Here is a 27726-nt window from a genome sequence, read left to right as displayed (position 1 = left end):
CACACACACAGGCAGAGGCAAAGAGAGAGGGAGAAGAGAGAAAAGCAGGCATGCAAGCTGAGGTAGAAAGTAAGCAAGAACACTACAGCAAAATACTTAGAATTATATAATCTGAGGAATAGGAATATGCGTATTCATTATGCTGTCTCTCTACATTCTTATGTTTGCAAATGTTCACAATCAATTCAAATAATACAATTACATAGGGACTACAAGTCCTAGTTGGTAATGTGGGTTCCTGCTTGCATTTGCACTCAGCACCTGGCACGTGCTTGGCCAGCATTCTCCCACTTCAGGTATATGCTCAGTTCTGTTTTGCTTCAATGCTTTTTGTAGATAAAGTATATTACATTTTCCTGTGCTGGTATCAGTCTGAAACCCTCTTCTATGTCTCCCACAGAATGAGGGTTGCAGATGTGAAGCACTGGCCCACCTTGCTCGTTGAGCATGCGGTCCAGCTTATTTTGCCTAAGCTGGTTGGAATCATAACCATCCTGATCTTCCCACCCGGGAATCTGGAATTATACATGAGGACGAGAGTGCATGGCCCTATTTATTCTTTTTGTTACATTAATGAAAAATAAAGTCTTAATATTTCTCAATTGGAAATTTTGAGACAGCAACACTTCAGAAGAAACAGTACCAATACCAAATGAGTATTTGTGAGTGTATTTTTACACTGGAAGAAAGATTTCTTGAACTCATTTCTGCTGTGTTCTAGGATGAACAGGAACAATGATATCTATACTACTTCTTGCCACTGGCACATTTTTAACCGCAAAGGTAGGAAAATGGTTTTGATACTTAGTCTTTTATATGTATTGAATTTACTAGTTCTGAAGCATTCATGGTAAAATATTAAGGAAATGCTTAGCTCATGGTGATTAAGTGAAAGTGAAAGCCTGGATTAATGCAGCCTTCTTTAATGTGCAGTTATTTACTGGACTTGTATCCTTGTAACCTTGTTCTGGCCCAAGCCTATACTGACAGCACTGTGACACAAGTGCGAGGGAATGCCCAAATTCAGAATTACTAAGAAGAACAGCATTTTAAGGTATATTTTTTACCATCTGTAAGTAGTTGCAATTCAAAACGCAGTTTGAGAATTCAGTGCATTGTGAGTAAGGTCACGCATTCATCATTCTCCTCCCTCTATCTCAACCCAGTACTTCCTTCCTACCATTTCTTTGATGTTGTAGGATATACACATGACTTTGTAATTCCGTATTTAAGAAATAAGAATCCACATTTTCTAAAAAGCTGTATCCTCATTAACTGACTTATGTAATTGTAGCCTCTCTGTACAACACCTTTATAATGAGTTTCAAAAAATATTTTTTATTGTAATTAATAGGAGGGTTACATTACTTTCACCAGATGGAAGGTGCATTACTTCATATATATTGATACCCTATCTCAAGTCTTGGTCCCCATTTCCCTCCCCCCACTCCCACCCTCATCTTGTTTTCGCCGCTTTCCTATCCAATTTCAAATAACCAAATACGCATATATACAATATATCAGATAACAAAGTGAAATACTGTAAAAATATGAGATAACCGAGAGACAGCAAAAGAAATGGGAGATAACATAGTACATTAAGGACAACAATCACTCATTTTAAGGGTTTTATTTCTATTTCCTAGACGACCTTTCATTTAGCGACATACTGTATGACCTTATGTATCTAGGTTTTGCTCTATTGCAATTATCTGCTGGGAGAGCCCAAGGTTTCTACTGATTCTGACAAATGGGGGAAACCATTGAGCATATGTTCCTTTGAGTCTGACTTACTTCACTTAATATGATTTTTTCTAAGTCTTTCCATTTCCTTCCAGATGGAGAGATGTCATTCTTTCTGACAGCAACATACAATTCCATTGTGTAAAAATACCGCATCTTGTTGATCCACTCATCAATTGAAGGGTATCAGAGTTGGTTCCATATCTTTGCTATGGTAAATAGTGCTGCAATGAACATCGTTGTGCTAGTGGCTTTAGTATGTCCTTGTTTCTGGACAGTTGGGTAAATGCCAAGTAGTGGAATTGCTGGGTCATAGGGGAACTCTATGTTTAGTCTTTTGAGGAGCTGCCATGCTGCTTTCCATACTGGTTGAACGAGTTTTCACTCCCTCCAAGTGTGTAATAGTCGTCCCTCCTGGCCACATCACCTCCAGCATCTGAATATATATATATATATATATATATATATATATATATATATATATATATATATATAAGAAATTAGGCACAATAAAAATGTGTGATGGAAAAATACAGTCTTTTCAATAATTGGTATCAGGACTTCCATATGTAGAAAATTAAAATTGGATCCTTGTTTATCACCATGCACCAATATCAACTCAAATGAATTTAAAGATCTCAAAGTCAGGCCTGAAACATTGAAACTATTGCAAGTTGGAGTAGGAGAAATATTAGAACTGGTAGGCATAGGCAGGAACTTTTTAGAAATAGTGGCAAGGCCACAGAAATAGGAGAGACTTGACAAATGTGATTATATCAAAATAAAAATTTTCTGCACAGAAAAGAACATAGGTGCTAAACTAAAAAGACAGCCAACAGACTGGTAGATCTTTACCAACAATACATCTGACAAAGTCCTAATATCCAAAATATACAAGAAGCTCAAAAATTAACATCTCCCCAAAACTAATGAGCTAATCAATAATTTGCAAAGGAGCTAGAAAGACCTTTCAAAAAATAATAAAATAATTTTTAAAAGAATCAAAGGAAATGTGGGCATTGTAGACTCATGCCTGTAATCATAGGTACTTAAAAAGCTAGGAACTAAGAAAGTTCATAAGTAGCTCTGTCCAAAGAGGACAGATAAGCACTGTGATTGTATTAACCCCTTTTCTGTAGGACAGCCTGAATGACTTTGGAGAACGAAAAACTGATACGAGTTTCAGCAATAAAATTCAAGGAGTGGAAATGCCTGCCCAAGTAAGTTTCTCTTGTCATAAAAAGTTATTTATGGGGAGATGTTAGTGGCACATTTAGCCTGGTCGCATCTGTAACCCTTTTTTAACAATCAATGATGGCAGAGGACTTGTGACTCCTAACCATTTCCTGATCTTTAGAGGCCCACATCTGTAGTCTCATAGGCTAATTGGCTTGGTTCTCATCAGAGCATCACACATTCCATTTTGTATTCTTTATTCCCTACAGCTTCTGGAATTGAGTCCCCTCCCCAAAAGGAAGGTCAAATATCTGAGGTTTTCTGATGCCTGAAGATGATCTCTGGCTAGTAGATGATCTACTAGCCATTGATTTCTCTAGAAAGAGAGATTGGATCTTTCACCAGTTTTTGCTAAGGCAATGAGCAATTCAATGTCTTTAGAACACTGCCAGGATGGTTTGCTGGTGAGCCCAGTGTAGGGGAAAAAAGAGTTAAGAGAAGAGAAAGAATGAGAAATCCTTAGACCAAGAATGAGAGATAAAGGCACACAGAGATTGTGGGAGTATTAAAGAAAAAAAACAAAATGAACTGGGAAAATAAGTATTTTACGAATCTTGTTCCAGCAGACATTATCATATACTTTCTCTCATTTCATATTCTTAACATTTTTTAAACTATCTACTGTTGTCCTATTTTCCTCTGACAATACTTTATTATGAAAATATGAAAAATCCCAATTATATTGGATTCGAGTGTTGGTCACTATAAAAAAATACCTGACCAAAGAACTTAAAGTGGGGAAAGATTCATTTGGGCTCACAGTTTCAGACTTTACTTTATGGCCACCTGATCCCATTGCTTTGGACCTACACTGACACTGAACAATCATGTCAAGGAGGCGGGTACTGTGGAGAAGGATTGCTCACCTCAAGGTTCCCAGGAAGCTGAGGAGAAGGAAGGGTTAGCGACATGATCCATCCTTCCAGTGACTTCTTTCATTTCATGAGGCCCCAACTCCTAACATTTTCCCCACCTCATACTAATGCTTTAAATTTAGGAAGCACTCAACGAGTGAATCTGTGGATAAAGTCAAAAGCCTCATAATATAATTACTTCCCAATGCCCAACTCTGAACACTGCTGGTATATTGGGGATCAAGCCTTCCACCTATGAGCCTTTTAAGTGCACATTTCGTATCCAAACTCTAACACACAAAGATGGAACCGTACAGTGTATTCTGCAATCAACAGCCCAACCTACAGTAATGCTTTGTTTATTCCTTCCCCACTCTTCTCAAACCCTGGGTCACCCTTCCTACTCTTCTTTCCTCAACCAGGATTACTTTGAAGGAAATGCTATTCATCAGATCCTTTTATCTCACAAGCAGTTTGGCATGACACCCAACATATGCACTCTAAAAAAAAAATCCAACAATTTCAAAACATCTACCTGACACTGAAGACTGGCACCTGTCTGTATTTCTAGATACTGGCTGCGATTTGACAATGGTGTTTCAAAGCCAGCCCTGGCAGGAAATCCTTTCCTTCTTAGCTCTAACTAAGAACCAAAACAGACTGAGTTGGAGATGTGAAGTGGTACAGCACTGCCCAATTGCATCTTTCATTGCCCTATTGCATTTTCAGGCATCTTTCTCACTATTGCCCTTTCACTGTTTGCCCATCCTGGGGCTTAAACTCAGTGGCCTGGTGCTCAATAGGCTTGAACTCTTCATAAGTGGCACTTTACCAGGTGAGCTACATCTCTAGCTCAACTTCTGGCTAAGTATATAGAGATGGATTATCTCAAAGTTTTCAGCCCTGGCTGGCATTATTCTTCATTCCTCTCAGCTTCTGCCTCCTGAGTAGCCTGGATTACAGACATCAGCCACTCGCATGCAGTACAAGTGCTTTTGCTAATTGGAAATGTGGCAGTTCACTTTATCAGCTCTTCTCAGTTGGTTCATCACCAGACATCTGGAGTTTCTCAAAGAGAATTCTAAGAAATCCTTTTTGAGCAACTTGCTGGGAGCCAAAGAGTATTGAAAGGTTCCCTTACCAAAAAAAAAAAAAAAACAGAAACCATGTTGGAGAAAAAGGCAGATAAAGAATCTCTTCTCTGTAGAGGACCCCTCACTAATGGTACAGCATCATCTAGTGCAGCTATGTGGAGATGTCATTCCTCCTGATGAGGAACTATCTCCCAAACCACAGTCCTTTCTCTAGTGCATGACAACAGATTGTGTCATCGCTGTTTCAGCACCTTCACTGTTCTCATGGTCATAAGCAAGCCTAGAAAAAAGGGCCTGTACTTTCCATGTTACTGTCTGCAAGTCTCAGGTGGGTTCATTTTCCATGGTAGGTAACTAGTCACATGGAGGCAGATAAATAAGAATGTTGATAATGTACTGACTCATTCTAAATGTTGTCTTCATTTCTTCCTGCTGTTAACAAGCTGAAAAAGGGAAAGAGATTAGGATACTGACTTTACTGTTAGGGTACGTGATCAAAGGAATGAGTCTGACACAAAAGCAGAAGTTGGAAGTTAAGTTAAACAGAGTTTTATTCCGCTCCTAGCATCGAGATTCATACTGACCAGTCAGGGACGCCTCTAAAATGTGAGAGAGCAACCCCGCCTAATCTTACAAGCTCCTTTTATAGGCCCCAGCCATGTGGTTGGGCTGGCCATACACAGGTGGCCAATGGAATTCAGCATGGTTGATTGATGGCTGGGGCAACTACTGACACCTTTGCTGTTTGAAGTGACCTCTCATCTTAGTGGGCTTCTGGTGCACTGCTCTGAGGACAAAGGAAAGGGAGGGAATTCCCTGGCAGGCCACGGGGGGTGGGGTGGGGAGGAATTCTGGTAACTTCACCTGGTTTAACTGCTCATGTAATCTGAGCTGTTACAGGGATTCTGCAGCCCTGGCCTTAGGTCAAGTCCTCCTTTGTCATAAAGATGGGAAATGCCTATAGGGGATGGATTTTGGGGAAGAAACGGGTCCCATCATTTACATCTGGCATTCCCACTAAAGTGGAGGCTTTTGTTGCTTTACAGAGTCGCTATGTCGGCTACTTTGACATAGTGAAGAATGTGTTGAACTGGGAAATGCCAGTTAAGAAAACTTTCAAAATTAGGAAGATTGTCATTTACTCCATCCAAGGTAAGTGCTTTAAAAAGGAAGGAGAAGACAAGAGGATGTGCGCCCCTCTATTTGGGAGGGTTTTGCTTATGTTACGCAAATAATCCTATATCACAACTAGCTGTCAGTGCTTGTGACCTTCTCCCTCTTGAGCTGCCATGTCAACTCTCCTTAGATGCCTCTCTTATTCCCTTACCCATTTCCACTTGAGGGGAATGTTCTACCCCTTGCCTTCTGTTCTTGATGTTCTTGTCTCAACCTAGGATAGATTTTTTTCCATAGGAGATGAGAAGATTCAAGAACCCAGTAGAGTCCTTCTTTCTCAGACTCATTTCTCCTTCATGGTTCATCTCAGCATTGCTGGCCCTGCTTCATTTTCTTGGCCAGTCCTTCCAGCGGCCCTTTCTTCTCAGAACTATAGTCTTTCTTTTCTCTCTTTCCTCCTCCTCTAAGCATCTCCTCACTATCTTCTCCATCAGGATGCCTTATTTTATTTGTTGCCACCTTTGGCCAGGTCATATGCAAGCATTCAGCTGGGGTTGTGAGCAGAAAAGACAAATAAGTGCTTAGATTTTAAAAAAAAACAACTACAATGCAGGGGTTCTCAAGGCTCTTTACCTAAAAGCCTCCTTACTGAGAAGGCTGACATGTGGAGGACCACAGTTCGAAGACAACCAGGACACTGAGTCTCCAATTGCAACCAAAAATGCAAAATGGGGGGATGCCTCAAGTGATAGGGTGTCAGCTAGACAAGCTGAGCAGGCTCAAGACCCAGACTTCAAACTCTGCTACTTGCAAATACAAAAGTTGGACTCTGTTGCAGGCCAGGTTTAGGTAGTACAGACAAGGTTCCTAGAAGGCAGCACTTGGATTCCCCTGACTGCCCTTGTTTGACACTCACACCTGAATCTCCATGGACATAGAACAGGTTTGGAGAACTTGTTCTTCTACTAGACTCCTCTAGCAACTGCCAAGTTGGTGCTGTTTCCAAGAAATCAGATTATCTAGTTTAGACTTCCCAATATTGCTGGAAAGACTGGCACAGACCACCCAGTTCTCCAAAGTTTTCCCCTGGGTTCTCCATCTCAGTCTTCCCACAACTGTGACTACAGGCTTGGGCCGCTCTACTCTTTTCCTAGATGAAGTCTCTCTTTATCCAGGCTGGCCTAGAAAAATAGTGAAAGAGGTTATTTAGTTAGAAACCTAAACACGTAGAAGAAGGTGAGACAGAGAATTTTCACTTCATTTTGTCTGTATTTTGTCGGTGGGTGCATGGGGGGATCATGGGATTCCAGCCCAACCTGTGAGTGGTACCTGAACTCTTCAGCTCAAGGCTACGACCCTACCCCTGTTCCTGGGTGTTGTCCCTAAGCTCTGCAGTACCCTTGAGCCAAGCCCCACTTCCTGTTTTCTGGAGGTTAGATGGAGATAAGAGTCTCGGGTCCTTTTGTGCCCAGGCTGGCTTTGAACCTTGATCCTCAGATCTCAGACACTGAGGAGCTATGGTTACTATGGAAGCCACTGAGCCCAGCTTTGTCTGTGTTTTTCAAGGATGAAATTCCTTTGTGTGATGTAAATTGTTTAAATGTGAGGAAAATAAAGGCTTAGCACATTGTACTTGTGAATTTCAGTGGCTTATTGCTAGAGGATATCAGTAGAAAGCAGTTGGGCAACTGGAACAAGGGAGAGGAGAGTGCAGCAAAAGCCATGTTTCCATCAGAAATCTTCCTGATGATAGTGTTTGATCCATGAAATTAAGAGACACCAAAACAAGGCAAGATGAAAACCCAATCAGACATGCTTCATGTTAATGTGAAATAGGCAAGGTTGAAAGGAAAAACTTCATTGTGGTCTCTGAAACCAGATCTTGGAGGAAAGGCTAAAGGAAGAGGGGCCATTTGAACTGAGGAAAAGGTCACACACCCTGGGGTCACGTTGGTTTTCCTAGCTACTTAGGAGGCTGAGAACTGAGGATTGTGGTTTGAAGCCAACCCAGATAGAAAACACTTATCCCCAATTAATTATAAATATTCCAAAGTGAAAGGGTGTCCCATCCAGTGGGACATCAACTAGGGCCAAGAACCTAGAGGGAGGAATGAAAGGGACAGGAGACATGAAGAAGGCAGCAAGACAAGCATCCTGATCAAGCTGCCAATTTTATTTTTCACACAAGGGTTTATATGCCTCTTCAGGAGAGGGATTGGGGTATAGGAGCTGCTCGGGGGAGGGGGTCCGGTAGTAGGATGTTTGCTTGGGGTAGAGGCCAGGTAGTAGGATGTTTGCATATCAACGCAAGCAGGCATGTGTTGCTTAGTGACCTACTTACAAGATGCAAGCACATTCTTACAGTAAGAATTCAGGGAGGAGGAGAATGTCCCCGATCTCCTCCCGTCATCTTGAAATAAGTGAGGGGCAAGGATTTAGGCAATATCTGAATTATGGTAGGCATTAACCTGAGAGGGGGGACAGAGGCCATGATTCCTAGAATGGAGGCCATGTTGAGGAAGAAGCAAGACCCACTGGCTCATGTATCTGTCTTTCTGCTGAGGCCAAGTATCTTTTGGGGGGAATGGTTTTCATAGATGCCAACCTCCATGCTATTGGGCGTGTCCCTCAGGAGACCCCGAGACTGAGGGCTGTTTAGGCTGTCTCCTCGCAGTCTTAGCTGCACCTCATGCAAATGCTCTTCACCGGTCAACGGTAGATGCATATCCCTCGGGTGGGGATTACGGTTCCTCTGGGGGCCCCATAGTCCTCATAGCCATTTAGCCTCTCCCTCATCTAGGCTGTTCAGCACTGGATGGAAAATTCACCCATCCAGAGTCACCATAATGGCTGGAACCAACTAAGGGACTTTGAGTTTAGCACAGAATGTCCCATCACCAAGAGCTTTTGGTTCCAGTCCTCTCAGGAAACGGCTGTGGGGTGGTGGTAGAATCAGGCAGAACAGAATATGTGGCAGCAGTTTCATCTCTCAGTAACTCCAATGGAATGTCACACCTCCTGCTGGGTTGCCTGCAAATTTCTGCACAAACTGGTTAAAGAAGCTAAACCTAAGGCCTGACTTCGGTGAATTCTCCCAATGATTCCGTGGTTGCTTTTCCTGAGCACACTCATTTTGTCAGGCTGACAACCCATTAGTTTTTTTTTAACCTTTTCTTTTTTTAAAAAAAGAATTTATTAACGTTGATTTTTACATCATCTTTTAAATGACAAGATTAACATACAAGTGTTCAAGGAGGCAATCTCTATTTACAATCACTGGGACTTAGTATTTAGAACTTAATCACAATGAAGCTAAGGCTTGGATGTCATAGAAACACATTAATTTATGAAATAAAACATTATGTCTATAGAGTCATAGGTTTTTATGTCTATATAGTTACGTTTATATTTCCATTACCATGACCATAGCTTTGGATATGCAGTTATTGAGTCCTCGCTCTTGTACTCTTTGGATTTAATAGCCACCTATAAAGGATACCATGCGCCTTTTGATCATTAGGTCTTGACTTGTCTCACTCAACATGATTCGCTCTAGATTCATCCACTTCCCTGTGAATGTCATTAAACCCATTAATTTTTAAGACATATAAGGTTGAGAATCCAAAATAATACCAGGGTGACAACTTTTAGTAACCAGATTAAACAAGGATAGGATTCTCTTAAACAGGCACAGAAGACTTGAAGCCATTCCCCACGAGTGCAGTCTCCACTCTTGCACATTTGTTACTATTTTTTCCATGCCTCTAATTATCCTGTCTTAATTTTTTTAAAAAATGACTTTTTGATCCCTTCATCTAAAGGGGATTAATGGGTGGAGATTCAGCTTCTGTAATTTCTTCACGCTGACTCAGGGGTGTTGTCTCTATCCTAGCTAGGGACCCTAAAACTTAGCCTATTTTACCAAGAGGTTGCCAAGATTTCATATCAGGAGTGATATTTTACTTCAAATCGGAGATCATATAAAACATTTAACAACTGCACAAACTTTTTCTTTGGCTACAACAGTGTAGCTTACTTAGCACCCATTTGGAAAGGCATTTTCCTGATTGTCTGGGGAACTTAATCCCTGTGACTCTATGCTTCAGTTGCCAGATCTAAACAGATGAACAGGGACACAAGCCTCAGATCCACAACTTTCCTCAATTTATGGCTGGTGTCAAATCAAAATTTGTTCAGTTAGAACTTTAAACTACCCACTATCACAGATGATTGACAAGTTCCTGCCCAGTTATGAAAGGCATGGGCATTAGTAAAACATGCTTACAAACTAGTCTATGACCTCTCAGCTCTGATTAAATATTGAGTGGCCAAGCACAAGTGACTCTAGGATCTGATACCATCTCTGCCATCCAAGCAGAGGCTTTCTGCATCTGGATGCTTTATTTCTTTTGTCCCAGTGGTGTCCCTCCACACAGGGATGAACATCCCATTGGCATTTCACTTTGTTGGTTGCTGGACTTGAACTTGTGGCCTGGTCACTGTCCCTCAACTCTCCAGCTCAAGGCTAGCACTCGGCCACTTTGTGCTCTAAAGCAACTTTGCCCCAGCATTCTGCTGGCAGATTAGACACCACAGTCTCACAGGAACATTGCTTTGCCCTGGCTGGCTCGAAACTGCAGCTTTCAGATCAATGAGTCCTACTAAAGGCCCCATTACTCCAATTAAAGCAACAAGGTGGTCAACACAGAAATAGTCTCTAAGGATGATCTTACCTGGAACCTGGTAAGAGCCAAAGTTACATCTGAATAAGGATTGCTGTCCTTCTCCATGGACCAGCTAGAAATTGCTATAAGGAGACTTTAAAAGAGCAGGCTAAATAGCAATTAAGCAATCATTTTGGTAGTCCTAATTTTCCTTTTTTTCTTTCTCTCTATTGAGACAAACATTTAGGACAACTTCACTTTCAAATTTTGTTCAGAAACCAATTTCCAATGTTCTTTAAAACTTTCACTGATATTTGTTGCAACAATTAACACTTTAGCCTTTATTTGCATTTGAAAAATCTTTAAAGGCCCAAGAAACCACCCTTTGCCTCTAAGCCTCCTTTTAGAAGAGTAATTTTTTTTTGCAGTCTAGATTATTGCCTAGAACTCCAACAACAGTTTAAACTCAAATAAGTGTTCCTTAATGCAAGAACTACAAACATCCTTAGTACACCAAAAGTCTAAGTCTGGACTTAGTTTCCTTCTTTTTCTAAAATACGTCTAATTGCAATCCAGTAATATGAAACCAAATTATAAACTTTTAAACATTCCTTTAAAAACTCTTTTCCCTAATTTAATACATTTTAGGGGCTGGTTAAGAAACACTAATCACATCACCTCTGACATTGATAATCAAATTCTGATACAGCTCTATGCATTACAATATCAGATTTTTAAATGCAGATTTCATTTAGAAAATACTTTTTCTACTTTAGAAAAATACTTTTTACCAGTTCCTCATTAAAACAATGCAATAATCCTTTGAGACATTGTAAAACATTCAAACCTAATAATTTTCTTGAAGTTTAGACTTAGATTTACCCAATTGCCTTTGTGTTTCAAATATGAGCTCATCCATTGTGTTATACAGGATGCTGACAGTTTAACCTTGAACATGTTCGTTCATACCTATTCACACACATGTTCATACTCAAAGATCTTAAAAACACACAAAATTAATATCGGGCACACATTTTCCGGAAGTTTAGTGACAAGAGATTTTTTGCTAATCTTATTCTTGTGTGTGACAACCAAGTTTTAAAACAAAGCTTTTTAACAAAGCAACTAGCTGAAATTTATTTTTTCAGAGCTAGTTCCTGATATTACACATATTACATAATACCTTTTACAGATGAAAGTTTGGTGGGAGTCTTAAACTTAGGAGAACTAAGACTGAAGTTTGTGTCCTGCCACCAACTGTCTCCAGACTGTCACTTCAGCAGGTTGTGGGAAAAAGGAAACTAGAGGAAGTCTGCAGCTGCTTTGTCTGGCCTCTACTCACCTCACCTGCAGCCGACTTGGAGGGGCCATACCAGGCCCGAGTGGGGCCAAAACTTTTACTTCCCAGAAATATTCAAATAGATAACAAGTACATACAGAAAATCCATAGGATCCATATTTAGAACTGGTACCAAATTTAAAGACAAAACTGGACAAGGAAAAATATCCAAGGAAAAATATGTAACACGAACAAGACAGAGAAGCAGAGACTTTTAATAGACTCCTAAACATTTGATGGCATGCCTGGTCTTAAACTACCAGAGTGATGGAAAGACGGTGGGGCCCTGAAATCGGGAATTCAGAGGGCGCACCTCCCCTATGGAAATTTCCATTCCTTGGTAGCTGGCCGGCAGAGGCCATCCTAACCTACTCTCAAACAGAACCAGACATTGACTTACAACAGAAAATGAGGCTCAATCGGATACATTTAACACAACAACATGAACTCAGATGAACATTCTCACCAAACAACTTATTTAGACATGTCTTGCCAGTGAGACTCTCAGGCATGCCCTGTTACAAGAAATCCAGAAGGTGGTCAAGGCGTCCCTTGACCACCCAGGCCTTAGAGAGCTTGCTGCGTCCAACTTTTTGGCCTACCGTGCACTTTTCAGACAGACATACAAGGTGGTCAGCTGAATCTTATTTACCTTCGGAGGCCTTTGCTTTAAACCTAGGCATCTTTTCCAAAAATGGTTGTTAAAGGAAAACCACTGTTTCTAGAAAAATGCAATCTTTTATCTCAATAGCGTAAGTATACAAATTATTAGGAATTGATGAAAGACTTGGGAGCCCTGGTTGGGTGGCTCCCATGGGTGTATTTACTGCAGGGAGATCATGAAGAAACCTGTATTTGAAACTTGTATTTGCCTGATTCTTATTAATTTTAGTAGCTCCAATTGTTTTTCCCACCAATAGGCCACTGCTCCCCATGCGATAAGACTGTGGTGGCCACTAGAATTGGGGGAGCAGTTCTATGCTAATTTTTCATAACTAATGCAGTCATCATAGAATGTCACAACATCTGTATTTCGTCTCTCCTTAAAGATTATGGGGCAGGTCCTCTTTAAGAGCCACAAATGAATGGCTCTGGCCAGGACAGGGGGCGTGCCAATTGCTAAGATGCAGCTAAGCCAGCTAGCCCAGGAGCTGGGGACTGCAGCAGTTTTTAGGAGCTGGGAACTTAAGGCCTGAGAGGCAGGCGATTGTAGCTCCTCAGGGACAGGGTATTTTAGGTGGACTTTTGTCTGGCCTGAAACAGGGTGGTCGGCCGACTCTTACTTAGCTCCGGAGGCCTTTGCTTTAAACCTGGTTGTCTTTTCCAAAAAAGGTTGTTCCTCAGTATTGAATGAGTATCTATAGACATAAATTCCCAAAGGGTACTTAGTGGTATAGACGCAATTTCCCAAAGGGTGCTTAGTGGGTTACATCTGTCTGCCAGATAACATTCAAAAAATGCCTTTAAATATTTCCTTTTAACCCGGTTCCTTGTGTTTTGAGGGCCTCTTTTAAACCTGAGATGAACAATTCCTGTGATAATGATGCCTGTCCCATGGCCAGTCACTTACCTTGCGCTGTCTTCACTCCTCAGCGTTGACCGAAACTGATGTTGCAGATGGGTAGCTCCGAGCCGGTCACACAATCACTTGGATCCAAGTTTTCCTGGAAGACAGCGTTCCTCAGCCTCGCGGGCTCCCAGGCCCCACATTGGGCGCCATTTGTCCCTTCCAGCGGGACGTCAACTAGGGCCCAAGAACCTAGAGGGAGGAATGAAAGGGACAGGAAACACGAAGAAGGCAGCAAGACAAGCATCCTGATCAAGCTGCAAATTTTATTTTTCACACAAGGGTTTATATGCCTCTTCAGGAAAGGCAGGAGGGGATTGGGGTATAGGAACTGCTCAGGGGAGGGGGTCCGGTAGTAGGATGTTTGCTTGGGGTACAGGCCAAGTGGTAGGATGTTTGCATATCAGCGAAAGCACACATTTGTTGCTTACTGACCTAATTACAAGATGTGGGCACATTCTTACAGTAAGAATTCGGGGAGGGGTAGAATGTCCCCGACAAAAGAGCTCTAGTTCTGGGTGGGTAAGAAAAAGAGTCTGAGTGTTCAAGTCCTACCTAAGTGAAGTGAGGTCCAGAGAGACAATATATGTAGGTATTCTCTAATATGTCTAAGCTAATTTATAAATAGAAAAGTAAAGACATATGAGGTTGTGTACTAGATTACACAAATGTATTAAAGGAAGGAAGATATTTCTATGAGAGAACTCAAATGGTTTATTTCTTTAGAAAAATGAACTCACAGTCCACTAAAACAAATACCAGGAAACTGGTACTTGAAAAGCATGGTATTTGCAAAGAGGAGGAATTTAGATTAATGTGGAGAGAATAGGGGAAACAGCCATAATATTTCACAACATATATCCTATGAACCTATGGAAATGGAGAAGATAGGTTGGGGGTTGATATATCCATCAAGATACATTGTACTTATAAACTGATTGTTTAATGTAAACCCATTTGTGTAACCACTTAAAGATACTAAAAGTATAAGTTAAAATGGCATAGAACTATTGTTCTCAAATGTACACAAACTGGATTGTTTGGGTATACTTGACCAATATTATCCTTGATATTGATTTAAACATTTGACTTAGAGAAAATTAAATTTAGATTATTATTATAGAATTCTAAAGGTAGCATTTCATAAGCAAGAAATTCTGGAAGCTCCCAATGTTTTTTTTTCCTGGAATGGTGATGTAGTAAGAATTTATCTTGTAGAAGGTTAAGATATAATGATTTTTCTCTTTCTCTGTAATATTGTGAACTGCTTTAGGAGCCAGAAACCATTTGTAAAGGACAAATTCTATGCAAGATCAAATGATTAACTAAACCCACAACCTTAGCTGGCCAATATTTTCTCTCTTTATTCTCCATTGAGTTAACTGGCAAGACATTTTGCTCTGTACTCTAACAAACATACAAGTTTTCTTTTTCACTTTTATGCAGGAGTAGGAGAAGGTAATGGAGCAGACCTGAAAATTGAAATAATAATGCAGCACAAGACTGTATTTACTTGTACTCGCCAAACCTGCACGGTGAGCCAAAGCTCATAAATGAGAATTCTCATGTTTGTTTCAAAGCTCCCAGTCAAGCGGCATGATGGTCTTCCCCAAAGTAACACTCACCAAAAAGAGACAGCTCTTGCCCTCTGTCACCATTCCAGTTGGCATTGCTTAGTTCAGATGCAAAGCAGAGCCTTGTTCCAAACAGTCTCTGAAAGATATTGTCAAACTGTGCTTCAGTTTAGTGCTGCTTCGAATTCACTTGTGCCCACAAATGCTAAGAATGTCCCCAGGAAATACTCGAGGCTTTAAATGCATACATCGTGTCAGTATTTGCCATATGATCTTCCTTTTGATCATTTTGATCATTTATTACGAAGCTCTGATTCTCAAACGCAGTGTTTTTGAAGGTCACCTTGGCACTTGTGGAAGTGGAAAGTCATAGGTTCAAAGAGTGATGCAGAATCTGTCCACTCAGCAATGGGCTCATTGACTGTCATTGAGATGTTTTGTTGGATGTCACCTTGAGAGCAGTAGAGACAGCATATGGACTGAGGAGATGCCTCTTTACCCACAGCCATTTCTGAAATGTTCAAGAAATTCTCAAGACTGTACACCTTTTCTGGGAGAAACTGGCTAATTTCCTTTTTAACCCCAAAGGATCTTTTAGAATGATTCCCAGGTTCCTGTTGTAACTTCTGTACATGCACACAAGTGTAGTGTGTGTTCCTCTGTGTGTGCTTTTTGTGAGACTTTGTGCTCAAGACTTGTGCTCTAGTATTTGACCCGCTACTTAATTTCTGGTTTTCAGATACTTAACTGGAAATAAAAATCTATAGACTCTATCCTAGGCTGGCTTTGAATCATGATCCTCAGATCCCTAGCTACTCAGGCTCCTAAGCAACTGGCATTGCAAACATGAGCCACTGGTGTCTGGTTCCATAGGAACTGTTAAAAATGCAGTTTATTTGCGGTTGGCTTCAGGTAGTGGAGACTATTCACCCAAAACCATTCGTGTTTCCTTCTTTTGTTACCTGTAGGTGTACTCTGTTTTTGGTTATGTTTACCAGTTATCCTTCCATCAACTAGAATGTGTTTCTTCGGGCCCTGAGCAGATATGAAGGAGCCCCGCTGGGGGAAGACACCCCATCTGCCACAAATGGATTTGCCACCACTCATCCCTTTACTCCTGACTGATCAGGGAAGCTTTTCCTATGCTTGGTCAATGCAGGCAGCATTCTCCAACATGGGCTTTACAATTTGGAATTGCTGTTGATTATTTGCCTAGTCCCTAAACTCATTTTAATCAGCAGCCCTTGCTGAGTAAGCCTTTGAAATGTCTCTTCTCTCATTTTTAATTCCCACTACTGCTGCTTAGTCCATAGATTTACTTGCTTGTTTCTGGGTTTATAAAATAGTCTGAATAAAGCAACCTGCAGACTATTGCAAAATGTATCCTAAAATACTGCTCTCACTGTGAGCAGAAGGCACAGTGTGCCTTGGTTAGAGCCAGTAACCATCTCCTCCTCCTCAAATTCTTATCTATGAAATTGGAGTATATCTCAAGTGTTGTGAGGTTTAGGTAATATATTTGAATTTAATCTATGTTATCAAATCAGTGTAAAAAGTGATCATTTTGAAACCACTTTGTCACATAGGACATTGCTCCCATTAATTCTTAGCCCATGTTCATTCTTATTTTTCTGGATTTAAGCTCTGAAGATATAACAACCCTAGTGTAGCCAAGCTATTTCCATCAATATCTGGACCTACAAACTCCCATTAGAGAAGACTGACTCATCTCTCTGGCTCTTGGAATAAAATTCTCAATTTCATTGATATTTTTGCGGGTTTCTCTTCTCAGGCCTATATTATACCTCCTTTATTAAAATCCTCCAATGACCAACTGAAATTCTACTTTCTAGAAGATGCTTTCTTATTCAAACTTTCTGCTGTATACTGCCCTCCCATGTTACACACTTGCACACTTCCTTATAAAGCTTGAAAACAAAATATTATTTTCATATTGTTCTGTATGTAGAAAACTTCCTGAAAACTTGAAAATCATGTGAGAGTCTTCTGTGGGTATGTTTCTTTATTTTTTTTATTTTTTATTTTTTATATTATACATATACATATATATATATATATTCATGTGTATATACAGATAGTTTTCTCTCTGAAAAGTATTAAAAAATTGATCAACCTTCAATCTATAAAAAATACCTACTCTACATGATAGAAAAATCTCTCCAAGTTTACACTGATTTACACCCAAGGCTTTCCCCAAAATGTACAATACAAGGCGACATCTTAAACTGTAGCGTAGAAGGTGGGCCAGGGAAGGTGGAGGGGATGGAGGGCAGCATGTGTGGGCACAAGCACACATACACTCACACTCGTGTGCACACTCATGCTCGCATGCACACACGGCACACAGTGGACAGACAGTCTTTGCAGCGGGATTCCAGCCCAACAGAGGGCACTGAGAGGCTGCTAGCCAGTGCCCTGGCCCAGGCAGGCTGAGCCGCTAGTGGGTGGCACCACTCTGTGGTAGTGCAGGTGTGGGGTGGTAAGGGCGCCTCTGCTCCTGGTCTGTGCACAGTCTCCCAGCCTGTCTTCCAGAGACCTGGACTCTAGCCTGAGATGTGTGAACTTCCCTCAGGGCAGTGATCTGGGGACAACAGAGTCTAGGCGACCAAAGAAAGTCACATCTCTGCAAAGAAGCAGCACCTGCAGCTAGAGGCAGAGGAGTTGGTATGTCCGCCCATCCGGGAAGTGAGTTCTGTGTATCATCTCAAGTCCTGTGCTCAGAGCAAAGGCTCCTGATGGTCTCCCGGCCTAGGCCCCAGCGGGAGGGGCAGAACCTGAGGGTACAGAGCGAGATTCATACCACTGGAGTGCCTGCATGGCTTTGGGGCCCTGGTCCACTGAAGGCCACCTGGTGACAGCCCGAGCAGCTCCCAGCCCAACCTCACATGGACCAGCCTCACCTGCTGTCCTGCACACACCGTCACATCTCATGTGAGGGTCCAGGGCTCACACACCAGACATGGGTGGCACCTGTCAGGACGCCTGAGTAGAAAGCTGCAGACTCTTCCCGTAGGGCTGCATGGCAGGAAGAGGGTCTGCCATAAAGGAGGCACAGGGTAGCTCACCCCAGCCTGAGAGACTGTCCCCCATGTCTACACACAGGTTTAAGAGCCCATCAACTGTGGAAAAGACACAGGTGATTGTTGGCTGGGTGACGGGGTGAGGGGCTCTGGCTCCCCAAAGGTCAAAGCCAATAGCAGGCCTACCTTCACTCCTTGACTGCTATGTGGGCTTCCCTTCCTGCCTTCTCGCTGCCCTCTACCTTCTGTAGCAAATCTTCACCTGCCCATCCCCTCCATGTGAGGGCCCTGTGTACCCCAGGCTTAGCTGGCTATGGGACCTGGTGGCCTTCGTGACGTGAGGTGAGGCAGGGCCACTCCAGTGTACTCATGGAGTCCTGGACCAGCCTAGGGCATTGCTGTCTACTTGACCTCCAGGATGGACGGGTTGGTCTCCATGATGGCCACAATGATCCTGTCAATGTAGTCCTGCAGGCGGAAGTTGATCTCTTCCTGCTTCTAGATTGCTTCCATTAGCTCATCTCGGGAGACTGAGCTGATCTCTGCAGCCAGGGACTCGGAGAAGGCTGTGGAGAAGAGGCTCTTGGCTCCCTTGATGCTGCGGGTGATGACCTGTCCATTCAGCTCATCATTTTGTTCCTTCAGGTTGCGGTTGTCCTGCTTGAGCCTTCGGACCTCCTGCTCCAGCTCACTCTCTCGGGCACGGCTGTTGTATTCCTGCAGACCCTGGCTACTGCTGCGGCCTCGTTTTTGCTCTGCCTCCAGCCTGAGGAGTTGCAGATGGTCCAGCTGCTTACGGAGGTCCTCAATAAGCTCCTGTGTTGCCTCCTTGTCCCTCTGGAACTGGTGCCTCTCATGGCTCAGCCTGTCTCCCATCTTCCTCTTGTTTTCTTGCTCTTCATTAAGACGCAGTGTCAACTCTTCAATCTCATCCAGCAACTTCTGTTTTTCCTCCTCTAAGCGCTCGATGTTGGCCTTCAGACAGGGTGTGCAGGACCGTAGCTCACTGTTCTCCTCATCCAGCTGCTGGAGCCTAGCCTGCAGGTTTTCAATCTCGATGCTCTTCTCCCGTTCCATCTTGCACAAGAGCTCCTTCTGCTTCCTCCCCTCTTCCAGGACCATCTCACTGGCTCTCAACTCCTGCTCCTTCAGCTGTTCCTCTAGAGCGTTGGCTCTGTGCACCAGCTGGAGGTTCTCCTGTCTCAGCCGGCCATGTTGCTCCCCAGCAGCCATGCTGTCCTTCTCTAGCTCTGACACTCTCCTCTCCAAGAAGACAACCTCCTTGTCAGCAATGTCTTCCTCTAGACACTCCATGGGATCTGGGGGAGGGTCCTCCAGGGCCTCCATGGTCAGAGCCCCTGACTGGTGCAGGTACCTTGCCACCTTCCTGCTGGAGAGCCACTTGGTTGGGCTGGGAGTGAGGAAAGAAGGGTCACTGCAATCCAGTTCCCCGTTGCACATGGTCTCTGGGGACAGCTCTGCCTCACTGCCCTCACCATAGTCCTCGAAATGCTCCTCACCGCCAATCACCATAACAGCCTGGCCACAAGAGTGAGATCTGCCAGGGAGCAGCAGCAGCACACTGTGGTCAGGCTCCTCTGTGGTATCCAGGCACTCTGAGGGCACAGCTGAGCCGCCTGCACTGTCAGCATCCCCCTCAGGCTGTAGCTCAGGATGTACCAGGGTGCTGGTGTCCTCATCTGTAAAAGTCTCACATTCGCTGTAGGTGCTCTCAGAGCCCATATACGCACTGTCTGTCACCTCGTTGGCCTCATAGGTGCCGAAGTCGTCAAACTCGTCAGCACAGGGGGTGGGGTCCTTATCGTGGGCAGGCACCACACTGTACAGCTGGCCATCAGGATCTCCATTTCTGATGGCCATGATCCCTTGGTGAAAGTCTTCAAAAGTGATCACACCAAGTCCACTTGGATCCAAGTACTGTGTTAAGTCCTTTACCAGGTGGTATAGTAGATGATACATCAAGTGAATGTGACAGATAATGTTTCAGTAGCATGCCTGTCTGTTCCACCCCGTAGACCGTGGCGAACTGGATGAAATCCTCAATGCGTCAAACACGGCGTGGAGGCGAGCGCCGTCCTCCTGGCCCGCGGCCGGCTCGCTGGACAGCGGCAAGGCCGGCCCGCGTTCGTAGCCGCCCGCACGTCGCGCCCGAGGCGCCCGCGTACAGCCCACGCGCAGGCCCGCAGTCCTCGGGCTCCTCGGGCCAGCGGTACTGCGCGTCCAGTTCCTCCGGACCGCGGCGCAGCGGGCCAACAAGTCCGGCGAGACGGGCTCCTCCGGCCAGCGCCGCAGCTCAACCGAGTCCTCCAGCCAGCTGGACGGCGCGTCCGGCTCCTCGCGCTCTCGGGGCCAGGCATCGGGCTCCTCGGATTCCTCGGGTTCTCGGGGCCAGGCGTCAGGCACGTCCGGCTCCTCATGCTCTCGGGGCCAGGCGTCGGGCTCCTCGGATTCCTCGGGTTCTCGGGGCCAGGCGTCAGGCACGTCCGGCTCCTCATGCTCTCGGGGCCAGGCGTCGGGCTCCTCGGGCTCCTCGGGTTCTCGGGGCCAGGCGTCGGGCTCCTCAGGCTCCTCGCGCCAGGGCTCCTCTGGCCCCGAGAACGCGAGGACCCGGGCGCCTGGCCCCGAGAACCCGAGGAGCGCGAGGACCCGGGCGCCTGGCCCCGAGAACCCGAGGAACCCGAAGAGCGGGAGGACCCAGGAACCTGGCCCCGGGAGCCCTCAGAGCCTGAGGAACTCGAGGACCCGGACGCCTGGCCCCGAGAACCCGAGGAGCCCGAGGACCCTGGCGCCTAGCCCCAAGAGCCCGAGGAGCCCAAGGACCCGGGCGCCTGGCCCCAAGAGCCCGAGGAGCCCGAGGACCCGGGCGCCTGGCCCCAAGAGCCCAAGGAGCCCGAGGACCCTGGCGCCTGGCTCCAAGAGCGCGAGGAGCCCGAGGAGCCCGTCGCCTGGCCCCGAGAACCAGAGGAGCCCCACGCCTGGCCCCGAGAGCGCGGGTATGTTTCTTGAAGCCTAGCATAGCTTTCTTCTTATTCTATGATGGCATATGAATATCAGAGTAATATATGGGATGATTTCATAGTTGTTAATCTCCAAATTTGACCTGTTTGTGGTCATTCCATTCACTTGAATGGCTCATTGATCTCATCAGCAACATAATATTTATCCTGAAAATGGGGTCAATTATTCATTGTTTCTTGAACATCAATATACTGTTTCAGACTGAACTTAAAAGCACATCCTTAAAAGAATATAAAAATCAGATGATTCACGCAGAACAGTAATGTGTATTACATTAGAAACTCCTGGTCATATAGGATGAGACTAAATGAAAGGATCTCTAGGATATTGAAATAAGAGCTTTATCTTGTGTGATTGTGGCTCTTAATGCACTCCGTTATTCCTCCTCTGTTTTGTTGCCCTGTGGTTAATCTCATATTGTTACTGTATTTGACTTTGTGACCTGGTATGGTGTATATATGTTTATTTGATTATTTAAAATAGGAAAGAGAAGGGGAAACAATATGATTGGGAGAGGGTTTGGGGAGGAAAATGGGGACAAAACCATGAGAGGTTATATCAGTGTGTGAAAAGTAACACACCTACTATCTGGTGAATATAATTGTAACCACTCTATACATTACAATAAACAAAAAGAAACTTGTCAAAAATGAATACTTTGCTGTTCAAGTGTAGTCCTAAGATAGCTATCAAACATTAGGAGCCCAGTACTTTTACCACTTTAGAATAAAATTACTACTACAATCTATATAAAATTACCGAGCAATGAAATTATGAGTATATAATGAATTAAGGATGATTTCATGAGTGAAAAAGAATACTAATCGCTGGCAACACTTAGAGTTCCTAATTCCATGTGTTCATTAACAGGTTGTCCATGATATTGATACAAATAGAGCAATCTTTTTGGTGCCCAACTGTCCGGACTTATGTGATGATGTAAAAGTAAAATTTTCTTCTTTGGTGAGTCCTCAAGTATCCTGCATGATTGTATGCTCTTTTGTTTGGTCTGGGTTTGCGATTTCCTTTGCTGCAGTTCCCTACAATATAAAGGACAGATAAAAATGCATGTCTCGGGAAGGGGAGGAAAACACAAAACAAAGTCATCAGGATTTCTTGTATATATAAAAAGTATTTCTGAGTACTTTCTTCTGAATTGTAAGCAATTGATATCTGTTACTTATCAAATGAGAAAAGTATAAAAGCAAAGATGCTGAAAAGAAACAGATATTGTTGACTGTCTATGACAGTAATTACAGTTATGTTGTCTATCCTTTAAACACTTCAGGATCAGTGTGTTTACCAAATGTCACAGAGATTTTACTTTCCTGACCATAATTATCTATTGACTTGCTATATTTAATATAACTATATAATTTTAATTGATCAGCTGTACACGTCATGTCTGAGTGTCATATATTGTTATTTGTAATGATTTTCTATGATATCATCTATTTCTACTCTAACTAAGAATTTCCATGTGTTCTGTATGTCGTCCTTCATTATCTGCTTGCTCACTGCTGAGCAGTCTCAGGTACTGAGATGTGAATGTGAATGTTGAAACAAGTGACCACCTGGGAAGTCTCCCCATTTCAATGTTTCCCCTTGGATAACAGAACCACTGTGAATTCTTGCTTACCTAGTGTCTCTAAACAAACACTGTGGTTTTTGGCCATACTTTGGTTTGGATTTTTGCTTGGTTTGCTTGCTTGGCTAAACATCTATCACTCAAGTCATGCCTCCAGCCCTGTTTGTTTGCTGGTTAACGTGGAAACAATATTTTACTTTTTGCCATGGCTGACTTTGATCCTCCAGATCTCAGCTTCTTGTGTAGCTAGCCATCACCAATATTGATGCCTAATTATTCAAACTAGCTGTCAGTTATGGAAATAGATGTGAGTTCTATGTCTTTGGGCTGACTCTCAAGGACTCTGTCTCTGGACAGGACCATACATTCCAGCTTTGTTGTGATGGAGCTCCAGGTGAAATGGCTGTGGATGCTGTACAGTGTGTCTTTCACAGGATGATTGTTTACCCTGGTGGGAAGTAGCTTCATGTCTAAGTTTCCCACTGGTGAGCATGTATCCTCCTCACAGGGAACTTGTTTGTACAACAGATGACCTATAGCTGCTGTCTGACTTGTTGTGTTTTGACTTTCTACCAAATTACTCACTCTAGAAAAACCACAAATAGAGGGCAGGTTGTATATGCTTATTAGATAAGTCACCATCAAAGCATGAAAACATAACACAGTGAATAAGAGAAGCAGTTTATGACAGAGAAGGGAGAGGCAGCACATCTTGCAGGGCCAGTGGATAGAGGGTAGCCATCCAGGGATAGCTGATACCTGACCAGTGATGGGACATAAGGCAACCTTAGAAGCAAATAACATTCTCTTGGGGGCCAGGTGTGACCTTAGCAGGTTTTCCATGGGAGGTTTCATTGTGGTCCAAGGTGCTGTAACACAAGTAGTCACTGTGACATATCTTCAGAGGTCCCTGGTAGTATGGAGTCACTAGGTCAAGTGCATTGTATCTGCTGTCACATAGACAGGTGATCACTAGAAAATGGGTGCATGAGACAGGTGTCTAGCTCATTCCCACTGAGGAACTGAGAGGTAGCAGAGACAGGAAACTATTGGGGGTGGCTGTGCCCTGCTTCTGGTATTCCAGCCTAACAGAGTCAAAATGAAAGCAGAGCAAACAGAAAGGATGAAGAATTCACCACAGTATGTTTGGTGTGTGTGTGTGTGTGTGTGTGTGTGTGTGTGTGTGTGTGTGTGTGTGTGCGTGTGTGTGTGTGTGTGTAAACATAGGTCTTTAGTTGATTCTTTAGTGGTGTTCTAATCAGATTGAGAGATCATTGTCTATATTTATCATATAAAAACATCCCTGAAGTTGAATTGGTGCCAAATGGTCATTCTATGGTTAACTTATTGAGAAACCCACAGACGCTTTTCTACCATTGCTTTCCCATTTGGCATTTGTGTCAGCAAGGTCTGAGGACTCCAGTGGTCTGTGGTTTTGCTGAATTTTGTTGGTGATCTTGGTGGGTGAGACATTAGAATTCCAGCTCTGCTCTGATGTGCTTGCCACCTTTGGGGTATACTCTCTGACTAACTGAAGTATATGCTCAAACCCTTGGAGTTTGTTGGATCTGTTTTTGTTTTTCAGACATTAATTTTTGAATTAAAAATGTTCTGAATGCAAGACCCCACCAGATACAAAATATGCCTATGTTTCCCTCTATTTTGGTGCTACATTTTTTTCACTCTGATAATGCCTTTCAATGAAATCCAACTGAACACTTGTTTTCTATTTCATTGTAGTAATTTTGATCCTTTATATTTTTAATGAAAAAGTATTCCCTTCAAGCTTCTGAGTACATTGTAATAGATAGGATGTTGCAATTGATGTCCACAAAAAGGCATAAGGAAGGAACGTCAATCCCAATGCAATTATTAGTTTTTGGTATCCATTTTATTATACAAATCACCTCTTTCTTTAATCATGTGTTTTTAGAAGCTTCCTAACTATTATGATGACTGTGCATTCTTCATGTGGTTCCATGCATCTCTCGCAGAGAGAAACAGGTAAGGACAGATTGTAAGACAGATTGGCAATTCCTTTGCCTACTATACTAAGATCATTTTCTACAAAAATAAAGAATTGCTTAAGCAAACATTTCCTATCCCCTACCATAAGGCAATGTGTCAGTGAAGAAGCAGTTAACCAGATCATAGTAATGATCAAGTTCTCTCACGAAGTGTACATCTACCCGGTTCCTGGAATATAGAAAGGTCTAGGTGGATGTCACTTTATTGGGTCATGATTGGTGGGATTAGTCTAGGGAGGCTTTAGCTGGCTTTCTTCTGCTGTAGGCACATTTCCATATAGGACAGAATTTTCAAGCCTGAGAAGTATGAATAATTTCAAAAGCATTGTTTGGTTAACCTCTCTTTTGAAAAGGTTTCCTCATGACGCACTGATGTATTGTTGCTAAGAACCTACTACTTTTTCTAGAAACTCATTCCTGAACCTACAAAGACTCAGTTTTCAGGAGTATTGACCTGTGGTGGTAAAAAGAAAAACACTTTCTAGATCATCAAGGCAGAAATGACTGTCGCCATGTCACCATAAAATGGTTAGGATAGATATGAAGAACTTGGAGCTGGCGGGGGGGGGGGTGGCTCAGGCCTATTATCCTAGCTACTCAAGAGCTTGAGATCTGAAGATCAAGGCTCAAAGCCACCCTGGGCACTAAAGGACCTGAGACTCTTTTTTTTCCATATAATTTTTTATTGTAATTGATAGAAGGGTTACATTACATTTGCCAGATGGAAGGTGCATTACTTCACATACATTGATACACTTTCTCATGTCTTGGTCCCCATGTCCCTCCTCCCCCAACTTATTTTCCCCTCTTTCCTATCCAATTTCAAATAACCAAATATGCATATATCCAATAACATAGTACCTTAAGGACAACAATCACTCATTATGTGGCTTTTGTTTCTATATCCTAGAAGGACCTGAGACTCTTATCTCCAAATAACCTCTAGAAAAGGGAAGTAGGGGTTGGGTCAAGGGTAGGGTGTTATTCTTGGGTGTAGAGCTCAGGGACAATGCTCAGGCTGCATGACCCAGAGAAAGAATGAGGCAGGGGGAGAATGAAGACCTTAGGCCATGAGTTTGACCTAGTGGTAGAGTGCTTGTCTAACATGCACAAAGACCCAGGTTTGATTCCTCGGTACCACATACATAGAAAAAGCCAGAAGTGGTGCTGGATAGTATTGGTTACATCCAGTGCCAGACTTCTCTTGAAATCTGAACTGGGCCTGATAATACCTCAAATCTATTAAGACAGCAGCAAGAAAGCCTCATTTCTACAGATTTGTAACTCACACACAATTTGATTTTGGAAAGAGTAAACTCTGCATTTGAAGGAAAAATTCTATCAATTTTCCCACATGTCCAGCTGTCTCTTGAGCAAAGTCCTCGACAAAGGCAGGGTGTTTACTTGTTGCTTCTTGTCAAACTGGTTCTTGCTAAAGGATAGCTTTGTCCTTTCCACCACCATCATCTCATTGGAGATTATAAGAACATTGGATCCTCTTTTGTAATCATTTCTGGAAAATTGGTATCATTTTTTCCTTGCTTGATAAATCTTTTTTACACTGATGAGATTGGCTTAGACAAAAACACCATTTCACCGATTCAGGGCGATATAGCTGGGCACTGGTGGCTCAGTGACCTGTCTTTCTAGGTACACAGGAGGCTGAGATCTGAGGAGCACAGTTTGAAGCTAGCCTGGGCAGGCATGTCTATGTCATACTTATCTCCAATGAGTCCTTGAAAAATCCAGAAATGCAACTGGAGCTCAAGTAAGAGAGGGTCAGCTTGAGCAGAGAAAGTTTATTGAGAATTCAAGGTCATGAGTAGAAACCCCACTACTCACATTAGGAAAACAAAACAAATACAAAAAAAAACCCAGAACACCATTTAATTACTAGGTTTCACTATACACCCAATTATGTCTTGGTAATTGTTGTGCCAGTCCTGGGGCTTGAACTCATGGCTTGAGCACTGTCCTTTGGCCTTCTCAAGGCTAGAGTCCTACCACTTGATCCACAGCACCACTGTCAGCTTTTCCTATGTATGTGGTACTGAGTCATTGAACCTGGGTCTTCATGCATGCTAGGCAAGCACTCTTACACTAGGCCAAACTCCCAGCCCCTTGGTAACTTTTGTCAATTATAAACACTTAGAATATATGTTTGTTTGTTTATTTGAAGTAGGGAAAGGGGGGAAACAACATGATTGGAAGGGGGTGGGTGGAGGGAAACAGGGAGAAACACATGAGAAGGTGTATTAATGTGTAAGAAGACCTGCACCTCCTACTACCTGACAAATGAAATTTAAAAAGTTTTACAAAGTGGGTGTCAGTAATTCTCTAAGAGGCACGTTGTGATGTCCCCTCCTCCACCTCCCAGTCCTCTCTTTTCCCTCCTTCCCTTCCCTGTTTCAAATAAACAAATAAATGTGTATACAATATACCAGGTAGCAAGTCAGACACAGTAACAACATGAGAAAAACCATAAAGGCAAAAAAACGAAAAGAGAAATAACATAGTACATTAAGATTTATAGTCACATACCGTAAGCCTTATAAGAAAAGGTAATGATTTTTTTTCCTGTCCTTAGACTTTATTTAACATGAGCTGATCTGGACAATCTACATAAAGAAAAAACATGGAACATATATCATCCAGACTTTTCTGTAGATATATTCTTTGAAGAAGTCTTTCAGTGACCAACACACTATATTCATACCTGTCGTAGTTTAAATTTTCTGTATATTTATTAAATAAATTATATATTGGTAAAAGTAACCCCTCTTCAGAGTGTGTATGTCTGTATGTACTCATCAATGCATATATACATATATACATACATCATAA

General features: G+C 42.9%; 3 protein-coding genes across 7 annotated transcripts in view; 1 reads left to right on the top strand and 2 right to left on the bottom strand.

Annotated features, from left to right (window-relative positions):
• LOC150039413 (uncharacterized) overlaps positions 1–27726 on the bottom strand; it is a 510688-nt gene that overhangs the window by 421314 nt on the left and 61648 nt on the right. The window lies entirely within an intron of this gene.
• Positions 729–27613, top strand: LOC150039416 (phosphatidylinositol 3,4,5-trisphosphate 3-phosphatase TPTE2-like). Of its 3 annotated transcripts, none has more exons than XM_090327903.1 (7): positions 729–783; positions 2883–2963; positions 5974–6079; positions 15060–15148; positions 22138–22230; positions 24789–24859; positions 27470–27613. In XM_090327903.1, the coding sequence occupies exons 1-7, from the start codon at positions 736–738 to the stop codon at positions 27483–27485; spliced, it is 504 nt and encodes a 167-aa protein (XP_090184029.1). In that variant the 5' UTR covers positions 729–735; the 3' UTR covers positions 27486–27613. The 3 variants fall into 3 exon arrangements, with proteins under 3 accessions (XP_090184029.1, XP_090184030.1, XP_090184031.1); XM_090327904.1 differs by lacking the exon at positions 27470–27613 and adding an exon at positions 26533–26651; XM_090327905.1 differs by lacking the exon at positions 729–783 and adding an exon at positions 968–1054.
• Positions 18229–20182, bottom strand: LOC150039417 (rab11 family-interacting protein 3-like). The gene is given in 1 exon segment (XM_090327895.1): positions 18229–20182. A coding segment is annotated over 1 exon segment (1479 nt). The 5' UTR covers positions 20110–20182; the 3' UTR covers positions 18229–18630.

This window comes from Megascapheus bottae, unplaced genomic scaffold, assembly GCF_031878675.1.
Source record: "Megascapheus bottae isolate mThoBot1 unplaced genomic scaffold, mThoBot2.hap1 HAP1_SCAFFOLD_40, whole genome shotgun sequence".
In the NCBI taxonomy this organism is placed as follows: Eukaryota; Metazoa; Chordata; class Mammalia; order Rodentia; family Geomyidae; genus Megascapheus; species Megascapheus bottae.
The sequence above is the reverse complement of the archived record's forward strand: the minus strand, read 5'-3'. Positions and strand labels throughout refer to the sequence as shown.